The 16,557-nt window shown below is 38.7% G+C and overlaps 1 protein-coding gene across 1 annotated transcript in view; it reads left to right on the top strand.

Moving 5' to 3' along the window:
• The window catches only part of KLHL1 (kelch like family member 1), a 120,319-nt gene that overhangs the window by 56,643 nt on the left and 47,119 nt on the right, over positions 1-16,557 (top strand). Inside the window, exon 5 of the mRNA XM_015832338.1 lies at positions 11,510-11,722. Coding sequence (XP_015687824.1) covers positions 11,510-11,722 — 213 coding nt within the window. The remainder of the gene's footprint in view (positions 1-11,509; positions 11,723-16,557) is intronic.

Genomic DNA, 16,557 nt, shown 5'->3' on the forward strand with positions numbered 1-16,557 from the left:
GTCTAGTGCAACACCTGGCAAATCCCCTCCCCCCGTGCTGTGTGGCAACTAGGAATGAGAAGGAAAAAGATGGGTACAGCCATGCTCATTCTAAAGTTGACACAAGCATTGCTTTGTGATTATTATTGTTTTTTTTGCTATCTGGCATTGCTTCTTGGAAATCAACGGGTGTAACTAGAATACTTATCCCAGGGTGCAACTGTTTTATAACAAGCGTTGCCATTCAGAACACTCCTTTCATAGCGCATTAGGGCACCACTTCATCAAGACTCAGTAGGGAGGAATAGATAAGGTGAACATTTAGGGACCCACAAAGGGGCATGTAAGGAAGACAACTAAAGAGAGTGAAATGCTTTAGATCTTATCCGAAAAGTAGTTAAGTAAATAGTCCGTGGTAAATTAGTCTGCCATCTAATGCCTAATTTAACCCTAAGGATTTGCATCCTTATTTATTTAAAAAAAAAATCTATAAAATAAGGCTAAATTACTACATGGGCAACCGTCAGCCTGCTGCTTGAACTGAGTGTCTTTACATTTAAGATGGAAATGAGATGCAATCCCATCAAAAAGTGCCATAAAATTCAATTTAAATGACTTTGTGGGGAAAAAAAAATTCTATTCATTCACTCCCATTATATAGCACAATATATTTATTCTCTCACAAGAATTGGTCATATTCACTTTAATGGAAAAAAAATAGCTTTATTATCTAATGGGAAGAGAGTACGTCCATGCACTACTGATAATATGGATTGTGAAAAAGAAATCACTAAATGTCTAACGAATCAATTTAAATTCATTCAGATACAAAGGGAATAAGTACATCTTTCTAAGCTCTCAGTATTTGCCTTCTAAGAAAAGAATACTAGTCTACTTGATATGTTATGGTTTCTGAAATTCCTGGCCTATGACTTAGTCTAGCTATCTGGAGTTCGAGCCACCTTCTTCTGCAAAAGAGATAAAGGGAATTGAACACAAAATTAAATAAGGATTTTTAAAAATGGTTTCAAAGAATCTTAAACATTATTTAAAATCAGATTTTGGTCAGTTTTTCCATTCTTCTTCTTCTTGTGCCAAATCTGTTATCGGACGTTGGCGATCATGTTGGCGATCCTGTTTTTATAAGCAGCCACATGAAAAAGTGCTGCTGAGTTTTGTTCAAACCAGTCCCTTAGATTTTGAAGCCATGATGTTCTTCTTCTGCCTGGACCTCGTTTGCCTTTAATCTTTCCCTGCAGGATTAAATGGAGTATGCCGTATTTTTCTGGATGTCGCATCACATATCTGAAATATTCTAACTTTAGTTTTTTAATTGTTTTGATGATTTCCTTTGGCTTTCCCAGGTGGCTTATCACCTCCTCATTTCTGATCTTGTCAACCCAGTGTCAACACTGCTAACATTGGATATTCTTGCTTTGACAAAATATGCAGAACTGTCTGGTATTTTTAGAGTTAACTTAGATGATGCTGGGAGGTAAGAGAAAGAATATGTGTGGGGAGTAATTAAGATAAGGAATACCAGGCTACAGAACAAAATGAACTTTTGCCCTTCGGGCTGATTGGAGAATGTGATTTATGACTGCAAAATAGAGGAGGGGAATAGGCTGGAATGTTATGTGCAGGGGAGGGGAATTCAGATCTTGGCACCCAGCTTATACATAACAGCCGCCTGTAAATCCACGTTTCAAATGCTTCTAGTCTCTTCAGGTGGCCTTCTGTCAGAGACCAACTCTCTACTCCATAGAGCAAGATAGAAAAAAAAATATAACATCTGACAAATCTGATTTTCAGTCTTAGCCTTATGTCGTGACTGCAGAAGACCTTTTTCATTTTGAAGAATGCGGTTCAAGTTTCTCTATCCTTGTCTTTACTGCAGTGATCATGTCCCAGCTTTCATGTAAATTGGAACCGAGGTGCGTGATCCTTTCAATTTTTTCTAATGGTATTCCTTCCGAATTTATTGGTGGTAAATTAACGGGTTGTTTGCTGACGACCGGGATCTTGGTTTTTGAGGTGTTAAGCTTCAAGCCGTATTTTTCAGATATTTCTGTGACTCTGTTGATGAGGAGCTGAAGGTCTTCATGCTTACTAGTAAGCAGAACTGTATCGTCAGCATACCTTAAATTGTTGATCCAAACACTGTTTACTTTGATGCCAGCATCGATGTTCTCTAGTGCCTCGTTGAAGATTGACTCAGAGTAGATATTGAACAACAGTGGAGACAGAATACATCCCTGTCTGAACCCCCTTTGTATTTCTGCATCAGCTGAGTATTTTTGGCCTAGTCTCACATTTGCTACCTGATGCCAATATAGATTCTTTATGATTTGGATGTCTTTGTCATCTAGTCCCCCTTGTTGCAGGATTTCTAATAGTTTGTTTGTCTTATTTTATCAAATGCTTTTTCAAAATCAATGAAGCACATGTAAACACTGTGATTGACATCTCTACAACTCTGTACAAGAACTTGAATGCTGAATAGTGCATCTTGTGTACAGATATTGTTTCTGAAACCAAATTGTTTGTTACCTAGACACTCCTCAATTTTGTTGTATATTCTTATGTGAATTATTCTTACGAATATTTTCAGGGCATGACCCATTAAGCTTATTGTTCTGTATTCGGTACACTTCTTTGCATTTATTTTTGGGGGGATTGTCACAAAGGTTGATTTTAGCCAATCATTTGGTATCTTTCCTGTTTCATATATTCGATTGAACAGCTGCAGTAAAAAATTCTTCCCATTGTCTTCCAGCAATTTGAAAATTTCTACTGGGATATCATCTGGTCCTGTAGCTTTTCTTGTTTTTGCTATTTTTATTGCATGTTCAACCTCCTCCATAGTGATCTTTGGTCCAGTTGTTATACTTCCCATATCTATATCATCCTCAAAAAGTTCTTCAATATATTCCTTCCATCTTTTTAGTTTTTCGTCCTCATCTAAGATAATTTCCCCCTCTTTGTCAACTAAGTTGTTGGTTTTCTTTTTGTGGAGGCCTGCTGCTTCTTTCACATTTTTGTGTAAATTGAAATTATCATGCATACATTCTGTCTCTTCTATTTCCTTGCATCTTTTTGCAAACCACTTTTCTTTTGCCAGTCAAATTTTTCTTCTAATTGTTTTCTGCAATTCATTGTATTTTTCTTTGTTTTTATTTTTATAAGATCTTCTTTCATCCATGAGATGAAGAATTTCCTCCATCATCCACTGTTGTTTCTTGTGATACCCCTGTTTTGAATTTGTTACCTCTACTATTGCATTTTTAAATGTATTCCAGTTCACTTCTACATCTTCATCATTCAGGTTGTTGGTTTCTCTTAAATGATCTTCTAGTTCTTCTTTTATCTTACCTCCATGTTTAATGATGAAGTTTCTGTCAATTCTTGGTTTAGCAGGATTCGGGTTTTTCATCCTTTTTAGTTTTAGCTGGACTTCAGCAAGTAGTAGATTATGATCGGATGGTACATCTGCACCTGGGTATGTCTTTATTGATATTACTGCATTTCTAATTTTTTTGTTTATTGTAAAATAGTCAGTTTGGTTCCTTACTATATTATTTCGTGTATCTGCTGGTGCTCTCCAAGTGTAGAGGCATCTTTTTGGCAACTTGAAAAAAGTATTCATCACACATTGCCTGCATGTTCCTTGCAGAAGTCTACAAATCTGTCACCTCTACCATTTCTGGTTCCTAAGCCAAAGTTTCCAACTACAGGAGCATCACTTCCTTCTCCCACTTTTTCACTGAAGTCCCCCATGAGTACTGTGATATAATTACTTTTTAGGGTTTTCAGTACACTGCTTATATCTTCGTAGAACTTCTCTAAATCCTCCTCATCACTGTCAGCTGTGGGAGCGTAAACCTGTATAGCATTCAAGTTTTTCCATAAGCTGGACAAAAATTAGCAGTCAGCATAGTTTACTACCCCAATTCTTTTTCAGGTCCTGAGACTGTAAAGGAAACAAAACTTCTTTTTGTGCTATTTGTGTCTGAAACTCTTGAAATGTTTTGATTTTTATTCTGTAAGAACAGAGAAGACTTGAACCATTTTGGTTTAAACCAGGGGTAGTCAAGCTAAGCTCAGGAATTCTGGGAGTTGAAGTCCACGAGTCATAAAAGAGCCAAGGTTGACTACCCCTGGTTTAAACCATCAGAAATAAACTCAAGTTAGGTTACCTTTTATTTTCTGTTTCATGCACATCCTTACTATTTAATCCATTTAGTGCATTTCTGTCCATTCCATTTTAAATTTCCCCAGTTATCTATGGACTAAAGAATCCATCCCCTGGATATGAGTCTGAATTCTTTTTCTCACAGCTAATGACTTTCATGTTTTCAGAAATTTTAAGAAGAGATTGGACAACTGTTTGTCTGAAATGGTATAGGGTCTTCTGCTTAAGCAAGAGGTTTGACTACAACAGGGCTTTTCAACCAGTGGTACGGGTACCACCTGTGGTATATTGGCATCTGGCAGGTGGTACATGACCATCCTAGAAAAGTGGTAGTGGGGGAGGGGAATGAGCTGAACCGGTGAAGCACCGCACAAGCCTGAGTGAGAGATGGCTGGAGCTGCAGGGCTGTCAGAGCTCAGCGGAAGCGCCAGGATCAGTGCTGCTTTCCAGTGATCGGCGCTTCTTTGTGGCTGTCAGGGCTCAGTGGAAGCACCAGGATCAGCGCCAGGCTCCAGCTGGAGCTCAGTGCTGATCCTGATGTTTCTGCTGAGCCCAGAAGAAGCACCAATCAGCTGGAATGTTGCAGCATCTCCAGGGTCTTGTGATTTACATTCAAATGCTTGGGAACTGATTCATATTTATGATGGTCACAGTGTCCCAGGGTCATGTGAAGTGACCAAAACCTGCTGCAACCACCCAGCAGACGGGGGGAATAAAAACCAAACACCCCCCCATCCCACCCCCACTGCCAATCCTCAACAGAAATGCTCACAACAATGAAAACCTCGGACAGGCGGGCGGGCAGGCAGGTGTCTTGCTCGGCTGTGGCTTGGGGGTCACTTTTTTCAGTGCCATTGTAACTTCGAAAAGTCACTAAACAAACTGTTGTAAGTCGAGGACTAGCTCTACTTTATCACTTTTTTCCTTTTTTTTTTTGCTAGGCGACTGGTGGTACTCAGATGTTGCCATATCCTAAAAGTGGTACAATGGGTGAAAAGGTTGAAAAGTCCTGGACTAGAAGACCTGCAAGATCTTTTACAACTCTGTTATTCTGTTAAGATGTCTTGCAGGAGATTCAGAATAATGGTGATGATTTGTAGAGGCAGAAAAGAATAGCTGGTCTGAGTTCTGGAGCAATTTTGTATCATTTTTGTCTATACCTCACAAACAGCTGCACTTAGCTTTTCTTCCCCCCCCCCCCTACTGACCAGACATCAGATCTATCTCTAGATGATACAATTTATTTCCAGGAAACTGCATACAGAGGCCATTAGCAAGAGGAATCTGAGCACTCATCAAAATAGGATTTGAGAAAGAGGTCCATCAGTAAGGGACATTCGTGGCGGAAAACATCACAAGACATTCACAAATAACGTTCTTCCAGTAGTCCCACCAAGCTCGAAGATCTCCTTAAACAGGAACACTTTCTAATTCTGACCTGGTTTACCTTCTCTCCATAGATTAACTCTTCCAAATCTGCCTAATTTTAGAAAAAAAAATCACTCCTCTTACTTATGTTGTCTTGTCCTACTGCTGCTGTCTGTTGAGTGCTTGAGGGCTGGAGAGATTCTCGGTTGGGGTCCCATCTAGCTGATGTCTGCTAAGAATAGTAGAGTTGGTATCTTGCTTTTAAAACCAAGCCGTGACATACCATGAACCATAGCTTTTAAACCAAAAGTTAAATAAGGTTCCAGGAGTCAAGGAAATGCTGCTAGATCTAGACCTAAAGGTGAATAATTTCCTGTCTATTCCTGTTCAGAGATATTTTAGAATCAGAACTAAAATCCTACTGAGATCTATATGCTTGGACCAATGCATGATTAGAGCTAGGAATCAAAGATCTTTATGGGCAGAGAAAACGGGTGAAAAGGAGATATCCTTCATCAGACGTTGAATAATTTATCTCCATCTTAATGTGACACTAATCTGATTTCCAGAAAAGCTCAGTGGGATGAATTCCAGAGTGGAAAAGTAGCTGGGACTTGCATGACCTTGAAAATGCCCTATAATGTGCAAGGAACGTGTATAATGTACATCATCATAGATCTGACCTTATCATCTACTTCAAAAGCATTTCTAAAGCACCTCCTCTTCCATCACACTTGTGAGAACTGGTATAAGAAATGCAGGATAACTTCCCTGCGTAATGCATATTGCTGTGTGGTTATTAAATCCAAAATAAACATTTTAGTTGGAATAGAACCGCTGTACCAAAACGGCAAGCACCATGGATGTGGACATCCTGAAATTTCTTTTACAGTACAAGAACCAGTAAGGTTGAAAGCTTATTTTCTTTTCCATTAATTTCCTTTCCAAATTTCAATATGCTGAAAACGATAAAAGCCTGCGGCCACTGGTTGTGCACTAAACTACAGCTCATAAGTGCCAGTAAATCACATCACAGCATGCAGATATGGTGTGTGTGCCTATACATGCTGTGCAAAGGACGCATGATGCATTTGTTCAGAGCATCATGCTTAAGCAGGTATTCTCCTAATGGGAGCCTAGATAGAAAACTTCCTGAGAATCCAAGGTTAGTTGAAATGAATTATGAAGTATGCAAATGTTTCTACGCCGTGTGATGCATAGAAAAAGCAGAACTGACATATTGTCTTATCCTTGGGTATATATATATATATATATATATATATATATATATATATATTATAAATTATGGAACAAATAGATGAGAGAGAGAAGAGGGATGACAGGGAGAGAGAAAAATAGAGAATAAGAGATGGAGAAAGGGGGAGAGGGGGGAGAGAGATAGAGGAGAGAGGGAGAGAGAGAGGGGCGAGAGAGGAAGAAAGAGAGAGAAAGATGAGTGAAGGGGGGGGGGGGAAGAGAGAGAGTAAACATTAAGTTAGCAAGCTACATTGTCCAGATAAAATTCAGAAACATGTATCAACCAAAGCTAACTCCAATAGTAAACTATAATTGCTGTTAATAACTTGCAAAACATTTATTTAGACAATAAGATCTTAAGCATATCATCTACACCAGACGAATACTTTGTTGCTTATGAAATGTCCAATGTTTTTTTTTTCACAGTTAATAACAAAAACAATTTCTCCTCTCTCTGGTTTTATTTTTATTTTTATTTTTATTTCTCTACCATGGAACCATATAGTGTCTACTTATGTGCTTAGCAACCTTCGGTGGAAATAATTTTTTTAAATCTAAAGTACAAAAGTTACGTTCGGTTCCCTTTTGAGCAAAAATGGAAATTTGTTATATTAAATATTGAATGTGGAAAGATTTTATATTACTTTCTTACATCCGGAGGTTCTTTCATTTTCCCAAAATGGTATCAACCAAAGGCTGATTCTAGTGATGGAATAAGATATATTTTCCCCATTTCTTCATATTTCCCAGAATGTTTACAAGAGGATCACCCAGTTTCCAATGTCAAATTGGTGTGGGAACTGGAAAAGTTATTTTCTCCCTTTTAAATCTCAGGATCATCCTCAGGATTCATCCCTTCCAACTTTATCATCATCATTATTATTATTATTACAGGTCATGTATAATACTGTATAATTGTTTTTCATAGTTTGGGTTGACATGATAGCAGTGTTCCAATATCTCAGGGGCTGCCCCAAAGAAGAGGGAGTCAAGCTATTCTCCAAAGCACCTGAAGGCAGGACAGGAAGCAACGGATGGAAACTAACCAAAGAGAGAAGCAACCTAGAACTAAGGAGAAACTTTCTGACAGTTAGAACAGTTAAATCAGTGGAACAACCTGGCTCCAGAAGTTGTGAATGTTCCAACACTGGAAGTTTTTAAGAAGAGACTAGACAACCATTTGTCTGAAATGGTGTAGGTTCTCCTGCTTGAACGGGCAGCTGGACTAGAAGACCTCCAAGGTCCCGTTATTCTATTCTATTCTATTCTATTCTATTCTATTCTATTCTATTCTATTCTATTCTATTCTCATTTGTATCAAAATTTGCCCTAATATTTACAGAACAGGATCTCAAATCTTTGTTTAGCCCTCCTAATTTATGTCTAATTAAACTGTCAAAATTACCATTGCATTGCATAAGCTCCTAAACAGTGTTGTTATTACACACTAGGAGTGCAGTTTAGAGGCCTGTACAAATCAACTCTAATTTTATTCAGAGTGGGATGTTAAGATTTCTTTAGTTTACAAGCTGAGATTTGAAATAGAGGCATCCCACTCTGCATTAAGATGCTGGAATAATTGTCTGCAATTAGCCACAATGATGGGCAAACTATCTCTTGATGCAAAGGGTGGACCCTTGAATTTCAAACTAAGCAAAATAACTCGGAGTCAACTTTTGAAGAGACTGTATTATTCTGACGAGACAGTCAATAGTGAGATAAAATATATCAAGTGGCAATAGAACTGGAATGGGACATTTTAAATGATTGAGTGGGACATTTCAAATGTCCTTGCAAAAAAAAAAAAAGGACAGTACAGAGGAAAGAATACTGTGGATTTGATGACTAACTCCATTTGGGCCAATCTGGTCTGTATATAGAATTGAGGAGTCCTTGATACTCTCTCTGAGCTTAGTTGTTTTCTTGCAGACATTTCATTACCCAGACTAGGTAACATCATCAGTACTCTAATGATGTTATCTAGTTTGGGTAATGAAACATCTGAAAGAAAACAACCAAGCTCAGAGATAGTACAAAGGGCCACTCATTTCAACCCTGAGCTACAAAAATTCTCCTTAACTGTATACAGCACTTTCTTATGTTTCCCTCACATTGAATGAAATTAGTAATTTAAGCCCTCTTTAGATGGACACTATAATTTGAGCTAGGGACAATAATGTCAGAAATGTTGCTCCCAATAAAGACATTTATAGACAGCTGGAATGTCTGATTGCCTTTCTATGTCCCATAATTAGCAAAGCTTTCTAAGATAACAATGCAGCTTCAAGGTCCATGGAGATGGTGCAAGTGGAGGAGGTGGAAAACGAGATGAATTATCCCTAACCAACATTTGAAAGTATTGAGTCATATCTCTATTTCTAAACTTAAAAGAAAAACCATACTGGGCCTATAGCAGGAACTTGGAGATAATCTGAAGATATATTGATTGTTTGATTCTACTGTAGGGCTGAGAAACTATTGTGCAACTTGAGTTGGACACCACACTAAAGCTGAGAAATAAAATAATATACTATCTTCCCCCAGTACTTGAAATTATAGCACACCAGTAAAAGTTGTAGATGTAAAGCCAGCAAGGTCAAAATAAGAATAGTAAAAGCAAAAAAAAAAAAAGTATAAATCAGGCTGAGTAACAATATAGATGGTGTCATTGTTTGCAATAATAAAAATACAAATGTTTTGTTATTTTATTTTTTGATTAAATTTGCATCCTATATTACATCCCCTTATTATCAACTAACTTGGTGCCTTCCTAACTAGGCCACATTATGATAATTTTGAATATATTTAAACCTATTTCAACAGTACATCTGCTGTTGGCCATCTGCTGATAGTTCACAAAATCAACTTCTTTTTTTCAGTGCTAAGCATTCAATGATAGAAAGCTTATTATGTTACCAAATCTGGACTGCAGTACTCCAAATAACCACTATATATGACAACAAACTAACTCCTTTTTTACAATCCTGTAATCCTTAGAGTTGGGGCGACTGGATGGAGCTGAGCATTTACTAGCCGGATGCCCTTCCTGATGCTACGTGGAGTTAACAGCAGATATTTTTTCTTTGTGCATTATCTGCCGCTACGTAGGATTGAACTCTCAACCTTCTGAGTGGGAGGCGAGAGTCTTCACCATTAGGCCACCGTGCAGCTCAACACTAGATGACAACAAAGAGACACAGAAATATGTCATATAGTGGTCACCCGGATTTTAGCCCAGATATGTTGACTCTAATATCTTCTTTAATTATGTCTGGGTAATTTCTAACAGGTTGGCTATTTGAAACAAGCAAACAGACAAATCATACACATCTCGTTTAACTGTCCTTTAAAAAGGTATTATTCTGTCTATAATTGTGTCCTAGTATATGTGCTTAATAGCATTGTGACGGGGAGTAATCACCATTGCTTCATCTAACTCAGTATTAGAATTGCATAATAAAAGGCACACACTGTAAAATATGCACAACAGGTTTTCTTTTTTTTAATCATATACAAAAATGACCTTATCCAGCCCTAAGTGCCGAGTCAGCTTCTGTCTATTTAATTGGCATTTTTAAATAATACAGTAGTTTAAAGTGTATTTTCAAGCTGAGCAGGGACTATTCTCCCTTTAGGATTGGTACAAAATTACCTAAAATTATTTAACCTGGCTTGTTGACTTTGATGTAGCTTTACAGAACAGGATTGAGAAGCTATACCCAGATTGGAGGGCAAAGGAAGGAATTAAAAAAAAAGAAAAAAGAAAAAAAGAAGGATGTTTTCTAAACTTTTTTTTCTCCAAGTAGTATATTTTTATATGATGTATGTTTAAGTTCTTTCTGTATATGAGTACATAACATTAAAAAAGGCAATAAAATAACAAATAGAAGTATTATTTCTATCTTACTGATAGAGAGGGAAACATTATATCATAATAGATCAGAAATTCATTGGTTGATTACAGTGATGGGATTCAAATATGTGAACAACCGGTTCTCTGTTGGATGCCACTTCTGGAAGTCCATTCTGGGCCTGGGCAACAGGCAACAGCTACCGGTTCTGCCGAACTGGTGCAAACTGGCTGAATCCCACCACTGGTTGATTATGTACCATCAAATGGTATCGATTCCTGGCAACTAAACAGATTTCTCTGCATGAAGATCTGTTCATATTCTGCTTTTTCAAATGGTCTTAGATGAAGCATAGGTTGGATAACTTTAGACATCAACAATAGCCATCTACAGTTAACTGTCTGAGTGCAAATAGCTTTTAAGTGAGTAGAGAAGAGGGCTTCACCTTTGTTCTTCATACATTCAGCTGGGATGCCTCAAGAAGATTTGACTTGAAGGTGAACTCATCTCCTCTGATCAAGAACCATTATAGAGCTGAGTTCCAGATGAGGTTGAGAACTGTAATGCTTGCCATTGAAGACAAGAACAGCATACTCTTACATTTACTAATCAAAAAGATGAGGGACAGCAGGTGAGACAATAAGATGCCCTCTACTCAAGTTTAAACTTTCATATATTCAGGCAAATATCTACAGAGGACTCTTATGACATTCTTATCTCTGTTGAGAATCAATGGATTTTCCAGGCTTCTATGTAGAGAAATATACTATATATTTGTTCTAGATGTGGTCATTTGATGAACAAATTGCCTGTACAATTTGTACACTGTAAAACAGCCTAAATGACTTGTTTTTCTGCATAGGAGAACATCATGGAGGTGATTAGGAATCAAGAATTTTTACTGTTGCCAGCAGAGGAACTGCACAAACTTCTTGCCAGTGATGATGTGAATGTTCCTGATGAAGAAACCATTTTCCATGCCTTAATGAAGTGGGTCAAATATGACCTGCAAAGGAGATGTAACGACTTGAGTATGTTGCTTGCCTACATCCGGCTACCGCTTCTTCCACCACAGGTAAATGTTTAGTTACTTCTGGATATGTCTCTCTCTGTGTACGTTTGTGTGTGGATTTCAAAGTATTAAGTAAAGTATGTATCTTCCTCAACTATTAAATATACATTTTAGGTGGTATGTACAAAATTCCGGAAGAAGAGATTTTTTTTTTAGAACTGTAGAATGTAGAGCAGTGATGGCAAATCTTTTAGAAACCGAGTGCCCAAAAACCGCCCCCCACCCATCCCTGCTCTGCCCTGCCCACTGGGCCACCCACCACCTCCACGGCGCAACACAGATCACCGAAGTGGCCCAGCAGCGCCATGGTGGCCACGCCCTCCACCCGTGCCCTGCACCCATCTGCGTGCAATGGGGTGCAAGGGCAGAGTCTTGTTCCCGCTGCCCGGCTATCATGTCCTTGGCTGCACTGCTTCTCATGGGCCACGCCCGGGTGCAACTCTCCTCCGGGGGGCTGCTGGTGAGGAGGGGGCCATGGGAAGAGATGGGGCTGGGGTGACGGCGCATGTGCCCACAGAGAGGGCTCAGAGTGCCGCCTCTGGTACGCGTGCCATAAGTTCACCACCACTGATGTAGAGTGTTTGTGCCTTTTCTAGCACACAATCCAGCTCCGGGTTTCGGGAAGTTAAATCTCTGAACAAGAAACATTTTGCAGGATCCAATCAGGGTTGGTCACCCGGACCAGAGGCTTAGTCTTCTGAGTTTTTGGACTTGTGTTGGAGCCCATCCTCAGGGAACCTCTGTCTAGCAGAGTGTGTGTTTTGGGCTGTTCTATGGGTGTGGTATTTACAGTATATAGTGCTTTTGTGGTGCTTTAGTTCTGTTTTGGGGCTGATCTGCTTCTGGTTTGGAGGATTAGCAATTGAAAAATTTCTGGGTCCCTCCTCCCCACCTCCAAAAGGTGGATTGGCATAATATAGAAAAGAAATGTCATTTTATTTTCTCTTCCTGGGAACCTTTTCCATAGACTTTCCATTCAAAATATGATGAATCGTGCAAACAATAAGGTAAAAAAAAAAAATAGCCTGCACAATGATAAGCTTACCAAATAAATAAATATGCTCACTGATTACCTTTCTTAGCCTATCATCAATATGTCTATAAGAAAATAAATAAGCACCAGAAAAACTCACTCACTAAAAAAAGAATAATTAAAAACACAACATGTCTGTGTTGCTTATATGCAGAAAAAAAAAATTATGAAGTCTAGGCTATTTTTCTTTTCACAACCATTCTAGTTCACATCCACACATTCATCAGAATGGGGGGGTGGATGTAAGTCATCACTTTGCCTTGGAACTTCCTAGCTTCCTAATCTTGGTTAATGGATTCTCTGCATCAGACACTAGTGACAGAAAGTCTGCAAATGGGGATGCTGAAGCATTTTGCAAAAGAGAACATTGATCATGGTGTATTCATGCAAATATCTGGGAATCGGAGAACTGAAGCTCACTTATAATTGAATCTGGACTTCAGCTTGCGAAGAGCACTTAACCTTAAAATCTGGTTTAAAATTAAGCCAGATTTCTTCTAAAGACTTTATTATATGTAAGACTATATTTTAGCTTGGTTCAAAATGTTTGCCTTAGAAAAGCCTGTGATGATTTAGGACTTTGGGAAAAGAGTGTCTTCTCAAGAAGAGTTCACGGCCTTATTTGTTCCGGTGTTTCTCAGTCTTGCAGCTTAAGAATTTAACTCCCAGAATTCCCCAGCCAATCTTCCCCAACCCACAATTCCCCAACCAACTTCAAACTACCAAGGTTGAGAAAAATTGCTCTATTTGTCAGAGAACTAAAGAACATTCAGCGATATCACAGGCTATAGCAGATGGTAGGTGCTTCCGTTCCTATCTGACCCAGCTGAGAATTCATTTCACGGGACGCTCACAAATAATCCTTAGCGTTAAAGTTTTGTTTAGGTTTTTTTTTAAGAGCTATTACATCAATGTATTCTGTTAAGAATTTAAGGCAGGGTTTCCTTGTCACCAAATAACGGGGGTTAATCACCATGAATTTAACCAGGTTTTCCAGGTTGATTGAGGTACCAAGACATATGCTGCAATAAGGAAGCTTCCGTTGCCAACAATATTGTTTTTAAATTACTAGGCACTGTCTTTTACATTATTACGTACATTGGTTCCATTTTCTAAAATACCAACACATTTTAATTATTGCAGGTATATTCATATTCTGCTTTCTCCAATGGATATATTTTGTATGTATGTATATGTCTTTTTTATTCTATTTATTCAATACATTTCTAAAATTGCCTGTTTCAGAATTTGTGACTCTGGGCAGCCTATGTGACTTCATTAATGCAAGCAATTGTATGGGTGATTTTTCCTAAAATACGCTTGTGTTTTGATACGCATATTGAATTAAAAACTGTTTAATAAAATCTGAAGCAGCAGAAAGTTTGGCTGTTTGTCCTCTTACAATTCTCTGCCTAGCAGTTAGAAAATGTGAGTCAAATCAGCTTGCTTAAACTATTTATCATATGCCAACCAAATGATAGGCATACAGGCAATTTTACAACTTACAACAGTTTACTTAGTGATCATTTGAAGTTACAACAGCACTGAAAAATGTGAACTATGACCATTTTTTTTCACACAACTATTGCAGCATCTCCATGGTCAGACGATCAGAATTCAAATGCTTGGCAACTGGCATGTATTTGTGACTGTTGCAGTGTCCAGGCTTCATTTGATCAGCTTCTTTGACCTTCTGACATGCAAAGACAATAGGGAAGCCAAATTCCCTTAAAAACCATGTTACTAACTTAACCACTGCAGTGAAGGTTGTAAAATGGGGCAAAATTCACTTAACTGTCTCGCTTAGCAACAGAGGTTTTGGGTTCAAGTGTGGTTGTAATTCGAAAAATACTTCTGATTGTAAAATGCCATTTTTGGGGGTGTACAATTTAAAATGGGGGCTCACAATAAAAAGAAATATGAGAAACAAGTATTAGAACAGCATGATGTCTGAAGAATTAAAAGCAGAAAACAATGCAGCTTGAAAATGAAAGGCATGGGACAATAAAAGGTAGGCTGGGAGCATCAGCCAGTTATGTGTTTATGTGTTGTTTGATGAGTTAGTCCAGCTGATACCTGCACACTCGGTCTTCTGGAGAATTGACTATTTCTACACACAGTAAAAGGGGGTATGATGGTTCAGTGGTTAAAGATGCTGAACTTGTCAGCTGGAAACCCGACAGTTGGGTTTGAGGTCCAAGCACCATGCAATGGGGTGACCTCCCGTTATTTGCCCCAGCTCCTGCAAATGCAAGTAGATAAATACCATGTTTTCCCCAAAATAAGACCAGCTCTTAATTTTTTTTTTTACCCTAAAAGAGGCACCAGGTCTTATTTTTGGGATAGGCCTTACCTCACCTCTGGCACTGACAGCCCCACCCAGCCGGTCCACTTCTTCTGGCGCCGAAGTTCTGCAGCTACATTCGGGCCTGCATTTTGCAGTCAGGCCTTTCCAGAAGGCCTAAGCATCCAAGTACTGAGCTATGGATTCAATCCATAGCTTGGTGCCTGACTGCTGAGATTTTGCAGAACCGAGCCATGGATTGAATCCATAGCTTGGTTCTTGGCTGCATAGGCCTTCCGGAAAGCCCTGTGACTGAGAAATGCAGGCCTGGCTGCAGAAGAGGCCTCAGAAGAAGTGGGCCAGCGAGGAGAGGCATGGCTGCAAGGCGAGTGGATGTGGGGCAGGTGGGGTGATTTTTAGGTGTGTGCCTAGCCCCAAAACTAGGGTTTATTTTGGGGGTAGGGCTTATATTAGGGCCACCCCCAAAAATCAAGCTAGGGCTTATTGTTGTGTAGGCCTTACTTTCGGGAAAACATGGTAGGTACCACTTTGGTGGGAAGGTAACAGCATTCTGTACGCCTTTGGTGTATAGTCATCCATGACCATGGAAGTGTCTTTGGGCAAAACTCTCTCCCTCAGTTAAGAAACAAAAATGACCAGCATCCCCTTAAGAGCAGTGGACTTCAAACTTGGCAACTTTAAGACTTGTGGACTTCAACTCCCAGAATTCCTCAGCCAGCCCTGTCCACAGTTAAGCACAAGTGGACAGAAGGTCCTTTTTCCTTTACGTTTACACATACTAGATGTACTTTATACAAACCAGGGCAGATTGCAGAGTGCTGCATACAGCCCAGCCCTAATCAGCTCATTACCCTCTCGAGAACAGTTTTTGATGAGCAAAGTGGAATTAATTTCTTTCCTTTCTTTTTTGAGGACTCCTACTTTGTGACTTGGAGTGGCTTCTCTTGATATATTTTGTTTACAAGTAAGACACCAGAATGCAAAACAGATCAGTGGAAATGAAAACCCCAAAGCTAAGCCAGATAAATTATTGTTCTAATTTTAACAGATTTACTCTTATGTGAGATTACATATGTAAAGTGTTACATTTTAAAACCTTATCCGAGATAAAAACCGCTTAAAGCTTTCAGTGGAAAAGTGCCAGGTTTTAATTAAAATAGATTCAGGCAGGGTTTAAGAATAATTACACTGGATTTATTTTACAGCTAGCAAACTAAATCAGAATATTGGTTAAGGTAAGACTGGATCAATTAGGATAGTAAAGGTAATTTGCATTTCTAATGCATGTCTAATCATCGTGCAAAGATTGGCTTGAATGGATCTTTAAACTTGTCTGGAACAGAGGGTCTCACGAGATTGCCTTTATTGTGAATTTAAAAATTCTAAAAGCCTTTTTAAAAATAATATGCTGTCTTGGAAAAAAAAAGCAGTTTCACAGTAAATCTGTCATGGCTGTGTCCTCTTGGGACAATTCACATCCAACTTCTTAAAAGCAAAATT

The sequence above is a fragment of the Protobothrops mucrosquamatus genome, unplaced genomic scaffold (assembly GCF_001527695.2).
Source record: "Protobothrops mucrosquamatus isolate PMUCROS unplaced genomic scaffold, P.Mucros_1.0 scaffold2, whole genome shotgun sequence".
Classification (NCBI taxonomy): domain Eukaryota; kingdom Metazoa; phylum Chordata; class Lepidosauria; order Squamata; family Viperidae; genus Protobothrops; species Protobothrops mucrosquamatus.